This window comes from Haemaphysalis longicornis, unplaced genomic scaffold (genome assembly GCF_048455015.1).
Source record: "Haemaphysalis longicornis isolate Haplotype H1 unplaced genomic scaffold, Haemaphysalis longicornis Haplotype H1 scaffold_8, whole genome shotgun sequence".
In the NCBI taxonomy this organism is placed as follows: Eukaryota; Metazoa; Arthropoda; class Arachnida; order Ixodida; family Ixodidae; genus Haemaphysalis; species Haemaphysalis longicornis.
In genome coordinates this window covers 127,986,505-128,004,139 of record NW_027526445.1, presented here as the reverse complement: position 1 = coordinate 128,004,139, position 17,635 = coordinate 127,986,505, and the positions used below count along the sequence as shown (strand labels likewise).

The 17,635-nt window shown below is 47.6% G+C and overlaps 1 protein-coding gene across 1 annotated transcript; it reads right to left on the bottom strand.

The window, feature by feature from the left end:
- Nucleotides 1-6,963: 6,963 nt before the first annotated feature.
- LOC144148891 (uncharacterized) lies at nucleotides 6,964-13,730 on the bottom strand. The gene is made up of 4 exons (XM_077680415.1): nucleotides 13,198-13,730; nucleotides 12,345-12,746; nucleotides 10,635-11,123; nucleotides 6,964-7,328 (listed from the first exon to the last, which is right to left on the bottom strand). The coding sequence occupies exons 1-3, from the start codon at nucleotides 13,435-13,437 to the stop codon at nucleotides 10,689-10,691; spliced, it is 1,077 nt and encodes a 358-aa protein (XP_077536541.1). The 5' UTR covers nucleotides 13,438-13,730; the 3' UTR covers nucleotides 6,964-7,328; nucleotides 10,635-10,688.
- Between the last annotated feature and the right edge of the window lie 3,905 nt (nucleotides 13,731-17,635).

Genomic DNA, 17,635 nt, shown 5'->3' with positions numbered 1-17,635 from the left:
AGAAAAGCACACCTTTACTGGGAGTCCCGTCTACAAGCTTCGATCCTAGGCAGGTTCCGCTGTTCACTACCTCGTTGGTTGGTTCCAGGAGAATGGCTCATACCCACTCAGGGGTAGTGGCCAGGGAAAGGGTGCTAACTTAGAGAAAACGGTGGGCTTGGGAGAAACATAAAGAATGCACTCGAAACTGTGCGTTAGAGAAAAAAGTAAAATAAACGGGAATAAAAAAAGGTACGGAATGAAAGAGAACACACCAACTATAAAATCAGCACTAATGAATAAGGAAAGGATAGAAAGGAGAGCCATGGAAAGTACGTAAAAAAATAAAGCAAGAAGATACGGCAGTGAAGGAGAGGCAGTGAACGGGAAGGCAGTGAGTGCAGGCGCTGGCATGTTTTATAGAGGAGCCCGTCATCGCACTCTAGCGTCTAACATGGTAGACGGAGAGATTCCGAGATGTAAGTGTACAGTGCGGCAAAGATCCCCGCGGCAAACACTCAGGACTTTTGCGCCGAATGATATTAGAGGAACAGACAATGGGTGGGCCAATTGATTCAAGGTGGTGGTGGCCTGAAAATTGGCGCATACTTAATAAGGGGGAGTGGCCAAGAAGAGTTGTGTTTCCATTAAAATCAATCATGCGAGGCAAAATAATGGAGCAGAAGAAAGAATTTGGTCTAGGGTAATGAGATAGAGAGAGAGAGAGAGAGAGAGAGAGAGAGAGAAGAGAAGAGAAGAGAAGAGAAGAGAGAGAGAGAGAGAGAGAGAGAGAGAGAGAGAGAGAGAGAGAGAGAGAGATAGAGAGAGAGAGAGAGAGAGAGAGAGAGAGAGAGAAACACGAAAAACAACAGAGAGAAGAGTAGGAAAACTATAACAAAAGTCAGCCCAATCGGAATGTTTTTAACACTGCAGACGAGCTGTCTCCGAAATGAAGGAGTGGATGGTGTTGCACACGTCCCTATGGCATCGGCCCAGCCTAGTGCCACCAAACGACAAAAGCACCGGTACAGTCAAAGGCAGACCAAGACGTAGCAGGGGACTCTCCAGCAGCCTTCTCCGATGGTTAGAAAATCGGTGGCAAAAAAGACAAAAATGCTCTTCGGATTCCATTTCTTGGCAAAAGTGGCACAAGGGGAAGGTTATCATATTTGCCCTATATAAATACCAATTAAGTGGCGGCACACCACAACGAAAAGAAGTCAGCAATACTTCGCACAAGCGAGTTTGGCATAAACTTCTCTTCTAGCGGTACCTGAGGTATTTTCCAAGGCATTGTCCACTTCATGCATGTCTTCGTCAGGTGTTCAGTGGGGTAATTAGCCACTCCATAGGGACATTGTTGTTGAATAAGGCCACCATGCCCATTGGTTGCAACAATTTGTACTGAGGCTTGCACGAGGAATATGCTAATTACTGAATTAGCAAAGTATGTTTACGCTAATAACATCTATGTAGGACCAACAAGGGGAAAAGAAGAAAACGAGAGAAGAAATGATGAAAGGGGAAAAGGTTCATGACTGTTGTAACGAGAATACAATCACACCACTGGAGGCATGCAGGTGCGTTTGATTAGAAGAAATTTGGTGTCTAAATTAACTTGGGTTGCAGCCTGGTTTGGCAAATACCTTCTTGGCCGATTCCCCCGGGTGGGTACGTGGCATCATCTGAGGCAACCAACCAACCGACGAGAGGACACAATTGCACCACTGTTTGTGCTGTCCCTACTAAAATGGTCTCTGAAGCATCTGCCTCAGTGACAAGTCGTGGTTTTCCCTGAAAGTACGCCTCAAAAGGAGATACAAGGTAACAAAATGCCACACAGCGAGCAGAGAGGCAGGTGCTCAGTGCAGCCGACACCACCGCAACTGTTATGATGTGAAGGCTATCACCGGACATGTCACTCTGATAATGAAGACATTTTCACAACCTGTCATTAGACATACGATCGTATAGCTTAAAATAAAATGTAAGGTGTAAGCAGTCTTAATCCTTTCAGACGTATGTACACAACAGTGTACATTTTAATCCCGAGGCTTTTTACAAAAAGAAATACCAAAACTAAGTTTTCGTAGCCTCCGTATTCGTAGCCTTCGTCTAACAATGAAGATTTTAGGGCCATCTGGCGGCTAGTAAGATCATTACAACCGTAACCAAAATGGCAACACACGCGATGGCTTCAGCGGGTGACCTTTTTCAACACTTTCTCCTAATTTTCTCAAAAGACTTGCGGCCACAAAAAATATAGAAGCAATGCATCTCGCACAAATATATACGTGCGTGGAAATATTCAGTGCTACTGACTGTCCTGACCTCTGGGACGCTATGTACACAATTCTGTACATGACTGTAAAAAACAGACTGTGTTGGGGTCAGTAACCTGCCAATTCATCTTATTTGGTGAGATACAGAGCATAGAAACCACAATTTTTTTGTAGAGGGAAATAGAGAGCGGCGTCTGGAAGGGGTAAATGCCTATCTGAATTGTAACTCTAAAAACGATGACACTATAAACATAGTGAGTGAAAAAGGCTATGCCAAAGGCAAAAAATGTATTAACTGCTAAGTTGTAAGGATGGCATGCAGACTACATATGTATATGTTGAAAGTAACTGCTGACCTTTTTGTGGTATGGAATCAATATTCCACGATCTTTCATTTTTACTCTGCAATTCCGTTTGCATGCTTGCTTTTTTTGGTGAGAGTTGATCTATGTTGTCAGGAGCCTGAGGCCATGCATGCATCCTATTGGAGGTCTCCGAAAAGTAATGTCAGCTAATGATCTTGCTTTTTGGGTATTCAGTGCAGCCTCACATGGCTTGTTTCGTACACCGCGAAGATGAACAGACGTTTGGAACAATCGGCTGTACTTAAATGCCACATTCATCTGAAGTTGATGGATAGTTTTCTGAGAAGCTTTGTTGAAGGCTAGCCTTTTGTGTGCAGTGCTCACGGATTGAAACGCGACACTGCGAGCGCGTGGCCTGCGGTACATGCAGCGCCGCCCGTGAACGCCCGTGGAAGCTAGGTGTTGCATTGTGGTATACCACGAGGGTGAGAGCGTTTTAACCGTAGGCTTGCTGCTTCCGGTTGCCAATAAGCGGGGCTGTGGTTCGCCGCAGCGACAGCGGTGCGCTGCGAGCCTGGAGCGCGTTTGTGCGCCGGTAGTAGCCGCCCGGAGGTCCGCACAGCCTATTTCGCGACATCGCCTGCTCGGGCGCTCTTCTTACGCGTGCCCTTCCGATGCGACACAGTTAATGTGCATGTAAGGCACAGTCACGCTTATCTGATAAAACAAACGTCTGCACGAAAGAACAGCCAACTTTACTCCATGATATAAAAATCGCGCCAATCCACCCCGTGAATGTGGTTGGAAAGCAAAGCTGTAAACGGCACCCATAACGATTACCCATGCGACGTCACTTAAATTCACTCACATCGCTCTACAAATAGCAAAACCAGAGAGAAGTGAAATGCACTTAACCACACAATTTATTACTTCCCAGAGATATTCTTGTTAATGTTAAATCAATGCATGAAGCAAGAACGGTGTTTGGTTGAGTTGTATTGGTGTAGCACAAGAGTGTAATCTTTTTTTATAATATTAAAGTAGGCTACAAACCGGTGTTAGACCATCTGTCTTCCCCGTCTCTGCGCCGCGGACGGAGGCGACGAGATTTGCGGCAGAGAAAGAGGAGGAGGAAGTAATAATTCTGTTCAGATTTCTGAACGGCCCAGAGTGCAGCCCTGGGGAGTGATTCCTTCTTCTGTGGGGCCCATTTGCAGTCCGCGCGGCTTGCGTTCTGTCCACCCGCTGAAGCTGGGTAGGTAGAGAGGGCCTGGACAGCATCATCTCCCGTTGCTCTTGTTGGGTAGTTTACGGAAAGAGAGGAGGGTGCTCAGGGCTAAAGTCGCACACCCCGATTACGGGGCGGAGTGTTCCTACTTCTGAGCAAAATTTACATTCAGCGTCGTAGCGATTCGGATACATTGTGAAGACGCGCAGGCTGTGGGAAGGAGCCCGGATTGTATGAGCCGTAAGGTAGCTTTTTGTTCTCTGGAAAGGTCATGGTAAGGCAAAGGTACGGTCTGTCTCAGAAGGCGATAATGCTGGGTTATCTCCCTGAACGTGACAAGCGGGTGACTGTCCTCGTGCAGCTCCATAGTATGGGAGGTAAAAGCTCAGGCTTGTTGGGTGGGCGTATTTGTTGCCCTCCATTGAAGCGTGAGGGGGTGTCCAGATGAGCTGAATGGAACCGCTTGGGGAGTGGTTTTTTTAGCACGCGCAGTGCAGGTCAGAACACCCAACCCCACTGGTAATTCCAGTAGACTTGCTGGGAATCGATGACTACCCTCCGAACCACTGGTTGAGCGAAAGCCAAGGTGATGGCTGCCTCTTCTGCTGCCGTCATTTCTTGCGTCCTAAGCAAGGTACACGCAAGGAGATTGGTTCTAGAGGTAGCCACGATGACGGCGTATTGCTGCCTTCGATGTTTGGAGGCGTCTGTATGAGTGTGGACGCACTCATGAGAAGACCAATGGCCTGCTATACCGCCTTTCTAATCATTATATAAAGCATCTCTATGCCTTCCTCGTCGAGAAGAAGACAGGGGGTTGACGTAACTCTCGAGAGGACAAAAGCTTCAATTAATCGAAAGGTGCCGGATTCCTTTAGGCCTCGCGTCTTGGTGGCAACTCGCCTGATCATGTGTATGATTTGATCAATGCTGTTTTTGAGGCGCTGCAAGGAGACGTCACTCTTGGTGTTAGCCTCGAGATGTAGGCCCAGGATCTTGATGCTGGGGCTTGGAGTGATGGCCTGGCCATCAAGGAGTATTTGAATGTATTCCTTGGTTTGGCGTGAGGGCGGACGACAAGGAGCTGTGATTGTTTACGTGAACACAGGAGGCCACAGGCTTTAGCACATTGGCGTACTAGAAGCGAGATGTCATGCATTGGTGTGAGCTTCATTTAATTTTTGTAAGTCTTAGCTCATGAGCAAGGTGCGCACAAGGCCGCTAGACAGTCGCGAGTGGTCGCGTGACGCTTTCACGTGGCATTCAGCGAGAACGCAGGGGGTAAACCCGTAGATGTGCTTGGTGAGTACACCACCTGTCTTTCCAGTCTTCGCATGGGCTCGTAGCTAAATCGGTAAGACAACGGGCTCTCGCTTTGTTAGTCTATTTGTTCTAGGTTCGATCCCCGGCGGTGGCAGTAAATTCTTTTATTTGTTCGCTGAAGTTTTCTGGTGACACCAACGGTCGCGAAAGAACCCTTGGGGGGTAGAGGTAAAAAGCTTTGCTTTAAAACTAAAAAAAGAGGAGAGCCGACAAAGTAATGCACTGCACCACAAGCGAACGTGCCTGCAATGGCGTCTTTCCTTTTTTTTAGTTCACATCCTGGTGTAAAGTGTGCTATTCCTTCGCACAGAAGCTTCTTTTATTCAGATGAGCCTGACTGTGCATTACATGAACATGAACATGAACTGTGCCACATTGGAAGGGCACGCGTAACAAGAGCGCGCGCACACGATGTCGCGAAATCGGCTGCGCGCACAGCCAGGCTATCTACCGTCGGCGCACAAACGCGTTCCGGCGCTCCAGGCTCGCAGTGCCCCGCTGTCGCTGCGGGGAAGCACAGTCCCGCTCATTGGCAACCGGAAGCAGTAAGCCTACGGTCAACACGCTCTCATCTGGCGGTGTACCACAATGCAACACCTAGCTTCCATGGGCGTCCACGGGCGACGCTGCATGTACCGGCGGCTACGCGCTCGCAATATCGCGTTTCAATCCGTGAGCACTGCACATCAAAACATTTGTTGCCAAACAGTAGTGTAGGGTAATTTTGTTTGTAAATAAGGATGAAACCTCGAGGTCTGTATTAAGAGTATGGGCCGTATGAGTGTTGTACTTTGACATTCTTTCCAAAACTTCGAGGTCTGTATTAAAAGTACGGGTCGTATGGGTGTTTTTGTACTTTGACATTCTTTCCATTCATCACGTGCTCATGTGGCACACCCTAAAGACAACTTTTGGCCGGTCAGAGCTTGAGCGCACTTTCTAAAAGCACTTCTCTGCTCAAAGAATTATCTGAAGGAAGTCAATATCGATAGAACAATGTATGCCGAGATTACAACGCCACAACAGCTTTTTGAGGAGTTGGCGAAGACACTCAAAGAGATACGAGTACTGGAAGATCGTGTGCATCTTCTAGGATCTCGTGTCTTCTGGGAGTAGTCATAATGAGCTTGTTGCAGGCCTTTTAGAGATTTGATTACATGTTCAGGCAGCCATGGAATTCATGGGGTACTTAAGTCTGCCTACGTGCCTTGAAAGTGAAAGCCTGGCATGCTACTGTGACAGGCACCTATTATATACATGTCCACCCGCCAACACCGCAGCTACGCTATTTTACCATCCTTAACCTATCTTAATCCCACACGTACTTGGCAGGCCATGGGTTTGAGTTCCGACACTTAGTTAAAAGGTTGTGGGTTCAAGTCCCGATACGTATTATTCACGAACTACCTGTAACCATGCGTCCTTGTTATTAATTTACGTGCATCATGTGCCATTGTTGTACCCTGACACATTCATAAATTGACTTTACTAGTAATGTCATTGCCATTGCCGAAAATCAGTAAAGCACTCATGGGTTCACTTATACTCACCTCTGAGGTGACTTTTGGAACCATTTGTGTTTGCACTGCCGCAGAATGTCGCTTTCTGCATTTCATGGTGTACAACTTTTGCCTTAATAAAATGGAGATATTTCTACTTGATTTCGAGCTTTATGAGACGTGTAAGGGTTTCACATCAATAAAATGAAAGTATGCCTGGTGTACTTAAAATTGCAGACAGCAACTTCAATATTTGCATGCCATAAGATGCTAGTATCAGTCATATGCAAATGAAAGGATCTCGTGCACCGAGGAGACCAGCTGTAAGGACACACGTGTAAGGAAGTATATAGCTTTATTTTTAAAAAAGTGAAGGATGGGGGCGCTTATTAACAGCACTGCCGTCGGGGTTCCGGCTGGCGACCGACGGCACACACATGCAGCAGGGGAGTCCGTGGCACATAGCGAACAAAATGCGAGAAAAATATGCGCCGGTGGTGGTCGTGCCACGGTACCCTGCGCACACACGCGTCGGTCAAAACGGCCATCACTCCGGCCGTCTCTTCCCGCCTAGGTATTTCTGAAAGACAAAAAAAATACAAAGAAAAGTTTTTTTCCAATCAGAAGGAGGGAGGCACACACGTGGTCCTGCTGCCGCTGTCTGTCAGCCTTTCCTCTTCTTTCTTCCTTTTTTTTCGGCAGCAGCAGGTACCTGCATAGCAAAAACAATGTTTCCATGAGATGGGGAGTATAACACACATAACACTTCACTATTCAACACTTGATGATCGATTGTTGCCACACTACTAGTAACTGGGTTCCTTGCACGAGAATGCATTCCAAAGTAGAAAGAGTATTGAAAGTCTCAAATATGGATCGAATGGGAGTTCTCAACCAACATACACATCTGTTTGTAGCATTGTGTTTGCAAAAACAATGTTTCCATGAGATGGAGTATGATACACACACTTCGCTTTCCAACACTTCACAACCAACTGTTAACACTCTGCTAGTAACCGGGTTCCTTACAAGATAATGCATTTCAAAGTAGAAACAGTATCTAAGGTCTGAAATGTGGCTCGAATGGGTATTCTCAACTGACATACAGTTTTTAGCAATATTTGCTAACATTGAATTTCGTTTCAGCAACACCACCTTCTCAATTGCTTTTTTTTTCAGACTGCAGATGGGTCTCTGGTCAACTTGCATGGCTTGTGAAGTATTTCTACAGCATTAAGTTGGTGGCTTTTTCCCCCAGTTTATTCAAACATCCTAGGATGCTTAGGGCACAGACAAAAAGCCGAGAAAAGGCTTGACGGGGGTCTGTGCTCCCTACAAGGCATGCGTGCCTCTACAAGGCATACAATTGCAATAAATACCCTCTTCATGACTGAAATGTCTGTATTATGACTTTCTAGACGAGCCGCCATAAAAATACGGGATTGCATAGCGGAAGGCAGTCATCGTTGTGAGGTTCAAGGTTGAGGGTTTTAGAAACCTCCAACAAAACAGCTGGACGATTACATGTACGACACATGCTGTAAAAACAACCAAGTCTATTTCTAATAGACCTACCTAGACTTTTGTCGGGCAGAAGATCTCAATATTTCACTTCCGATGAAGGTTCTATCACTGTACTGTCTAGGTCTACAAATTTTCTCACAAGATGTATGATTGATCTAGTTCCACAGTTCTACAGTGAAAGCATTTTCCAGTCGCATTCATATTAGGAAGCTGTTGTCTGTGGTCTGCTAGAGATTGCTCTGAATGTAGCGTGATGCGCTAATGTACCTGCCTCATCACCCTTGCACAAGTGGGATGAAGATCAGGATTATCAGCACTTGTAAGACAATAGTCTGTTGGGACAGCTGGTGACGTCTGAAAGTGGGCAAGCAAGGAGTGACAAAGGAGCATGCTGGTGGCCAGTGTCACGTGCTGAACGCTGTCCGGTATTGTTTTGTGGGAACTCCTTGAATGCCCATTGATGTGCTAAAGCATTCACGAAGGTTGTAGCAGTAGCTGCAAGGATTCACGACGGAAGTCTTTGGCTGCCCCAATTCAGATTGGTATGTAATTTGAGACACATTCGTGGAGCTATTATTAACGAAAAAACCAAGGATAAGCCGTTCATTCAGTTTTGTAATTGATAAGGAAGTTACTCTTAAGCACTCGGAAAGTATCCATTTTTGCTCTATTCATTCTTAGTGAAAGCTCTCTGCATGTACCAATTATCCCACTTAAGATGCATGTTTACTACTGGTACTGGTAATTGGACCAGCAGTGCGAAACCATAATTTGTCTGCTAAAATTAGTGGTTTATTGCATTGAACATTACAGCTTCTTTGGTGTCGTTTTAGGTGCAGTCTGTTTATTAGATGGGAAAGCCTGGAAAGAAATGAGAAACTTTGTTACTGTAAAGTTGTGACAGTTTCTCAGTTTTTTTTCCTCTCGTGTGGTCTGTTTTGCAATATCCTGCGTGATAAGTTTCGATTTCATTTTGAGCATACAACTTTAAGAAACTACTGACACATCTCCCCTCATGCCACTTGTTTCTGGGATTATTTTTTTATACAAGCTTTTAATACGTTAACAAGTATATAACAGAGATGCAATTTATGTAGACACTAACTGTTGTTCCATACACTTTTCTCGGTGTCAATTTTATTACTTCATGGCACTGCCACAGAAGGTCACCACTAAGTTCTGCACTAGTCATATCTTTTGTGCTTTGCAATTTCTGCGGTTACATTTCTGCGACGATGGTTTCTCATTAAATTGCCCATTTACACAATGTCCACAAGCTTCACACTACTGCATTTGGTCCTTAGCCAATTTTAGCAATTCGCTGCCACAAAACAGGAGTCGTTCTAGCTCAACGAAATGTTGCGCTTACATTGGTGAGTTACCCATGGGCCCGACAAGCTTCAACTGAAAAACAGTACTGAGAGAATCAGACCTGTGTAAATTTTTCTTACTGGGATGCTTTCGCAATGTTGTACAGCACCCGTTGTAGCTGTGTTATCTTCAATTAGGTTGATGACAATTCCTCCTTTGTAAAAACGTTTCACTTTCGTGCTTCTCTGGCAGAATATTTCATCTGGACTTAGTCTATGCAGATGTAAAGTGATAGAAGCTTTGACTCGTAATGCCCAAGCTGTGATGCCCGCACTTCAAAGATGCTTATTAAGTAGCCTGTCTGGATGTTGAAAATAGATGGCAGAGCAATGACAGTTCTAAGAAGCAAGAATACATTAGAATGCATGTAGAGTAGAGGAGATATGTAGTGCAATTAAAAAAGAACTGAAAGCTCTTGCACCAGTCATAACTCAAAGGTAAGCTGTTAAAAGAAGCATACTTCTTAACTTTTATTTCAAACAGAGGTGCACTTGAATTTCCCTTGCCCAATTTTAGAAGTGATCGTTGGAGACTTTGGAGAGTGTAATGGGGATTCATGATTTATCCGCTCAATCATCTACTAGGGTAACTGGACTGCACACACCTTTCATAGTGGCTTACGGGTATGGTATTATCGAGCACAAGGTCTCCAGTTTGTCTTGGTTACAGCTTTTTTTTTTGCAGAGGTGAAAACAAAAGTCCGTGTGAAGATTTTAATGTCTCCCGGGCGGTTTAAATCGTTAACACTCCATAACAGCACATATTGCCCCCATGCTGCTCCACCACAAAACCCTAGGTGTAACAATGCAGACACCTTGCTCGAATTAATGGTGCCTTGCGGATGTTTACAAAAACGTATAATGCATGCGACAACAGGGATTCAGACTCGACGTACTTTTCTTGGTTTATAATCAGCCTGCTTATTCCACCCCTTGTTGGTAGTTCACATCCCCAGTACGGGCGAACAAGATTTTGTTCACTATACCTCATGGCACTTAATCCATGGTATGAATGCCACACGATTCTGTTCCAAGAGTCCACAATTTAACTTTTATCATTGTCCCTAACTTGCAAGAAAGGGCAATTGACCCAGCCGGAGGAACCGGGGGTGGGTGTGCCTCACCTGATGATGGGGATGAACGCGCGGCGAGAAGATGCGGGGTGGGCAGCGGTGCCGTCACCGGACCTGGGAGGATGGGGGCCACTGCCGAACAAGGCGCGTCACTTCCTCGCGGATCTCGCTGATGCGCAGTCCGGTCAGGCCACCGTTCTGGCTGCACAGCGCCTCCAGGCAGGCCACCAGCCGCTCCTCGGGGATGTCCGGCATGCGCTTGTGCAGCGTGCGGGCCAAGCGCAGGTAGCCCGATTTGCGCACCAAGCCCAGGTAGATGTTGTCGCCGCTGCCACCGGCCGCCTTGTTACCGTTGTTGCCAGTGCCGCCGCGGCCTCCGGAACCCCCACAGAGTGTGCTGCTGCTGGCGGTGGAAGACACACTGATCGTGGTGCACTGCAGGAACTCGAGGTCATTGACGCTCTCCGGCCGCGGCGTGGGGGATGCGAGCCGCATCCGAATCAGGTCCAGGATCCGGTCAAAGCCGTAGTCGGGCTCCGGCTGTGCACGCACAGCCGTCGCGGTCGCCCAGAACAACGTCGGGGGAAGGGGGGGAGGCAGAAGTTAATACAGCACACTGGCAGCAATTTTTTTAGTCAACGAATTGCCCAGAAAACTAGTGCCAGACATTCTCCACAGTTGTGGCAGTTCCAAGTGGTTTATCACATATGCAAGGCTTCTCAGACCAAGAATCCAAGTGAGAGTTTTGGCAGTTCCAATATCCATCTGTTATCTGCCTGTCTGTTGCACTGAAACTTATTCCAAAAGCTAAAAGCCAGAACTCTTCTCAACCATGCCCAGCTGTCACACCTGACTTACGCTTGTCCTGTACAGCTGAGCCACTCGACAGTACAGTGCGCGTCAGGCTTGTCTAGGGCAAGCGAGCGCGCGGCTTCTGAGCATGCTGGCGACACCTGCTGATAGTGGCTGGGTTGGAGATAGCTTGCCATTGCGCGTGCGTGGATCTCGGACAGGCTCGGGTCGGTCGTCTTATAGCATGGGCCTCTCAAACTTAGAGGCGCCATGCCCCACAAGGGGCGCTTTTATTCTGAAGTGCCAATCATAGGCGGTGACACGGGGTAAGCGCGTAATTTGACGCCATACATTATCAGTGCAGCCGCAATCAGCCGCAATCAGTGCAGCTGCAATCGCACAAACGTTTTGACAGAAAGCGCTGCAGTGCGTTCTTGTTGCGTGCTTTTCGTTTCCTAAACATGAGATTCAGAAGATTAGCGGAGGTCGTTTTCTAGCATCGCGTAACCGCCTTATGGGTTATTGCACCGCGTCGAACGACGCGTCTATCTGGCCTGTCAACGCTCCCGGCTGCCACTGTGAAAGACAATCGCCCCTCGAGGGTGGTGGCGTCTGCAAATTCAAGCGGCACATCTGAAACGAAGATCGGCCTGACCCTGTACGAGATCGGCGCACGCGCAATGGCAAGCTATCTCTAACCCAGCCGCTATAAGCAGATGTCGCCCAGACGCTCCCAGGCCGCGCGCTCGCTTGCCCTAGACAAGCCTGACGCGCACTGTACACTAACCCACAACAGTGAAGATGGTGTCTGCCATAATATTGGACTTAGGGCCAAGCATACCTTGTATCCTGCAATAAAAAAAGGAGGGAAACGCTAAATTCTAGCTTGCTACACTGCTGGGATCCAATAAATCTCGGGCAGTGCTGTTTGTGCCATCCCATCCAATCTGAAGTAGAATGTCAACTCACCCACGTAAGATGCTGGAGGCCCACCGAAGTCTGCAGTTCTTCAAGCCCCAGCTTCTTGTTGCGGCTGGCCCTCTCTAGAGAGTGTGTAAAGGTGCGCTGCATCCGGTCCCGGTGTGCGGTCAGCTGCTCTGCCCATCGGTGCCAGGGGTCTGTGAGCTCGATGAGCAGCTGGACGTCACCGTTGGTCTCGCCAAAAACGTCAAAGTACAGCTTCGACACCGCCGTGTTGCGCCGTTCGGCGATTTCAATGATGCAGGAAAGATAGCGGAGCATAGTGGAACGACAAAACTGGAGCAGCTTCACTGCCTCGTCGTGACCGGGTGAGGACGACCCCTCTGGAGGCACGCGGGGCGGCGCGTCTTCGAGTTCGGAACGGTGCTGTTTGTCAAGATCTACGTACGTCTGCAATGAAACGGCAACAGCCCGTAATTTGCCTTGGACAGCTGCGAGTGCGTTATACCCCCAAAAAAGGGAAAGTTGAGGCATGTGTTCAAAGCGCAGGCATTTAACACATCATGTCTTTAAGCAAAGCGTGGTTTACAAATGACAACACCATTAAAGAAAGCGAACAGTCCAGGACAGAACGGTTTCCACAGTCCCTGTAGCTGCCCTGTTGCACAAGAATCCAGAAATTTCATCAGGCACCCATCTCCGACCGAGCCAGTTTACCTGTTACAAAACCAATTACCGTGCCTTCATCAGTTCAATTCCGTTGCTCAAGCGCCCCACCGCTGTAGAACAGTTCGTGACGTCAGCCCCGTTGAAATATTTGATCTGAGCCCACAATTTGCTGTGTACAATTGCGAACAAATTGCGCAGTATGGGGCGATTGTCAATCGTCGTCTGCGCTCACCTGGGCCGGGCCTTCCCGCGCCGTCGACGATTCCTCGAGCAGCCTCGCCTCGGCCCTGTTCAGCCGCGCCCGGAGTTCGGTCATCTGCCGTTTGAGCTTACGCTTTTGATTCTTCATGGTGTTGAGCTTTTGCTCCAGTTGCTCGACCACGCTGAGCTCAACCACAGGGGCGGCCAGCCGCAGTACCAGGCCGAACAGGAGCGCCAGCGCTAACAGGAAGATCTCGTAGGTGCTCGCCATCGCAATTTCGCTAGCTACTACTATACTACCGCGTACTCTACGAAAGCGGCCGCTGCGCTGCTGCTAGACCGCCGTCGGCACCGCTCGATCTGTCGCAACCCTCAACGTGGGGTACAATTGACGCTCTCCGGGGTAAACTAGCACGACGTTGTCGACCGACAGCGTATAGGCACGTTGCACCGCATAGAGGCCGCTGTGAGCGCAGCACTTTTCTTATTAAAGTTGTCTGTTACGCACGCTACGGAGTCGGGAAAGCAGTGGCGATTCCTCGACCCGTTATCACCCACTGGCTGCAGCATGCCGTGCCAACGATCTATGGGGTTGACACTGAGACACGGTGTAAAGAAATACGGCCGTGATGACATGCATCGGTTCCTCCCTGCCATTTGTATTATCAGCAGTCTGACTGGTCGGCTACAATATCAACAGCTAACGTATTTTCGTCTGCGCCACTTAAACTGTTCGGCCTTGTTATCATGACGTTACCTTAGATGCATTCTTTGTGTGGGCGCCCACGTGCGACTCGTGATAATCCCAGCTGTTGCCAGGGCGCCGACACTTACGTAATAGAAATGCTACAAACCGAGCCCGTGATATTCGCGGCATCGTTCCTACAAGAAATGGCCCCCCGAATCGCCAGGGATATCGAAAACGGCGCTCCTGCTTGCAAGGCAAACATCAGCGCAACCTGCCTGTTGTTAGCGTTTAAGGATACGCAGGGGGGACCCTATCTACGATGCGCGCTACGATCCTCGGCGAAGGGAATTCGGCTGGCAAGACACGGTGGCGGATCGTGCATTGCGCAGGTCAGATTCGTTGTTGTTGTTGCGCCTACCCTGTTAGCCACTCTTCTTGTACGCAGACGAAAGAAGAGCCTTTTGAAAATTCCCGCATAGCCTTTCCTTGCAAATTCCTGCATATGCACGTATTCTTCTACAAATTCCTGTATTTGTAGTGCGATTATTCTGATCAATATTTTGTGTTTTCCTCCAAAGTTTAGTCTCCTAAAGCGGGCACATTAGCCCCAATATATCACCCTATCCTGGCCAATCCCCCAAGTGGGTATGCACCACGAAAAAAAGGAACAACAACAACAAGGTCAGTTTCGAACGACAGCGCGAGCGGCACGTGTACAGTCGCGTGCGATTTGAAGGTAATCGCGCGAGCTTCGACCGATAAAGGCGATAACGCCCCCGCGCGGCCTTTTTCGGAGCGACTGGGACCTAGTTTCTGTATTCTCCTCTCTCTCAGTCGCTGTTCCATCTAGCAGTGATCACTCCTGCGGCTAGTAAACCACCCTTTCCACTTTGTGGTGATCTTGTGTGGTTGCAATGACGTGTGCGTTTTTTTCTTGGTTATCGTGAGCAACGATAGCACCCATTGTTATAAATTTCCAGTATTTCCCGAGAATGCGTTTCTGTGCACCTTTTGGAGAACTGCTGTAAAATACCACGAGTGCGACGTCGTCGCTGCGTGCGCGATAAAAAAAAAGAGGAAGGGGTTATTGATTTTGCTGCTGGAGTGATGGCTGCTGGAATAAACAGCGACCGAGGGAGAGAAGAATGCGTAAACCAGGAACCAGGCAGAGTAAAACAAGCCGCGTGGAGGTGTTATCGTCGTGGTCGGTCGACGCTCGCGCGATTACCTTCAAATCGCACGCGACTGTACGTACGAGATTCGTCACTCGACCGGCGTTCGCGCGGCACGCAGTTCAAATTTTTTGGCGGAACAATAACGCCGTATAGCATTTGCAGATGAAACAACCACGAGCAGACGGCGCCACAGCTGGCGCCGTGTGCTCCGCTTCTCGTAAAGATTTGCCGTACAATTGCGGTTCATTGCTGGAAAACAAGCGGTTTTATTAACTCTTAAACCTATGTTTTCATTGGTTCAATTTTTTTGTTGTTGCTAACAACTCTTATTTAAAAACATTGTTTTTTGAAAAAATGACTGTTCCCGCCGATCATAAGCTAGTAAGAAACTCTATGCCGCCGAGGACTATTTTGTTGCAGCAATCGAGGTGGTGGGCGGTAACGTATACGGTTCGACAAGATGACAAATTTTTGCTCTTTGAACGGCTTTTATTTGCTGTGGAAGATATTTTACACGTGTACGCTTTGAGATTTTTTTTTTTTTTACCTGTCGTTGCTTGCGGATATCGTAGCCGCGTTTGCTGGCCTGTCTTGCGCGCCGCTGTGCCGTCTGCTACTGCGCGTCGTTACGACTTCCGTGGCTTCGACGGCGTCTGTGAAGCTGCTTAACGCATTCACACCAGCTGTACAAAACATCGCCTATCCCGTGATCCAAATGAAACAAGCCTCACCATCTGTGCTCGATTCACTCGATGTCGTTTACGATTAAAAGATCCACCCCTCATTTTTTTTTTCTGGGTACTTTTCGTAAGTAAATAAAGCTGTTACACGTACAAGAAGCTAGTCGTCATTTAACTTCTGCTGAAACACTCCTTGTCCTACTTTTTCGAGCATTGACTGGCGGACACGCTCGTTTGTGGGCACTTTTCGGGACTTGCTGGCAGTTGGCAGCTAGCGAACGTGCTTCGACAGCTTTTCTTTCACGGCATTTTATGAGAGCACTTGCGTGTCTATCGTTTCGGACGTTAAGGTCGTGGCTTCATTCTTGGCCTGTTCTTAATGTGCGTCTTTCAGGTAGAAGTGTCGTTCGTGAATCCTGTTTTTATGCTGCCAACTCCGAGTCCGCTTTCCCGCAAGACGTCGCCGCCGCTGCTCCCGCTGCAGCGAGCCGGTGATCGGTGACCTGGGTCGAAGCTGCTACGTGCGTGACGTTACATCGCGGCTTTCGCCTTCGAGGAAATCTCGTTTAAAAGAGGTATAGACGTCGTAGATAATATTTGCACGATGCGGCGCTAGCTCGGATTAATTTGCCGCCACGCGCAGCGTTTGCTTATTTCGAGGGGGCGGGAAGGAGCAGATACAGTTTACCTTGGCTCTACAAGTTGAGCATTTGCGCAGATAAGGTACGTCCTGGGTCACAAATTTTGTTTTTCTTGGTGTCACATGAAAAGGAGCGAAGGGTTTGTTTTCCCTCTTTCCCAAGGCACAGAAAAACAATTCGGCCGCTATATTTTCCAGATCATAGCTAACGTTTACTATGTTTCATTGTGTTACAGCTTTACAAAGAGCTGGTGCAGTTGTAGCAGGATTGGTACCTGACAGTATTTTCATTGTTCAGATATCCACCTGCTTGATTTTCTCTGCTCGTAAAATGACGCTACCTAAAGGGGTTATATGATAACATTGGGATGTTATCAGTTTTAATTTAAGCAAAAATAGGTGGAACCCACCAATTCTGCTGTCTGTCCCCCATGTTTGCTGCAAGTTCACTGAGATACCTATCTGTATGCTATGATTTGGAACTGCTTTCAGGTACTGTTTTGTTTTTACTTGTAAACAACTGCATACCTGGGCTCACAAGTCCTATTACAAACAAAGGCCCATGGCTAGGCAGGGGCATTTTGCAGTTTCGCGAAATTTTTTCAAAGTAACACTTCAAAAGGCTTTTATTTTCCTCGGCAGCCTGTTTGACACTCTAGAGTTGCCAAATATAGCCCTGTTCTTGTTTCCTCATTCTTGGTGCAATTTAGATGGTACCTTTTGTCAATGCTTTAGGTAACAAGGGAAAGTGAAGGCAAGGAACGGAACACCACATTGTGCCAGCAATATGACGGACCTAGTGGCTACTACAAGCTCTGAGGGCCCCTCACCAAGAACGCATCTTCTACGGCTTAGGTATAGTCAACGCAGCGTCTTTACCGTTTTCATTCTCGGAACAGCGCAAAGGGACGAGGACGAGGCGTAGACGGTACACAGCGCAGACTAACAACAGATGTTTATTGCACAAAATTACTTTAATACAGAATTCTGTCGCAACAAATGAGAGAAAGAGGGAAGATGACGGAAACACAGAAATTTCAAGCCATCACTTCAGCTCACGTGCTGTCACCAGATAAAAAGGCAATTTCTCTGTCGGTTAACAACACCGAAGGGTAGCTGACGCACTTGTCTTTGTTAGAATATATCTCGTACGCTTCAACGATCTCCCGTGTAGTTTGATTGTTACCTTTATAAATTATGGAGCATTTTCTTAGGTCAGGATAACAACCACAATCTTTACAATGTGCGCCTAGATGTCCGTTATCTCCCTTTTTCACGTTATTGCG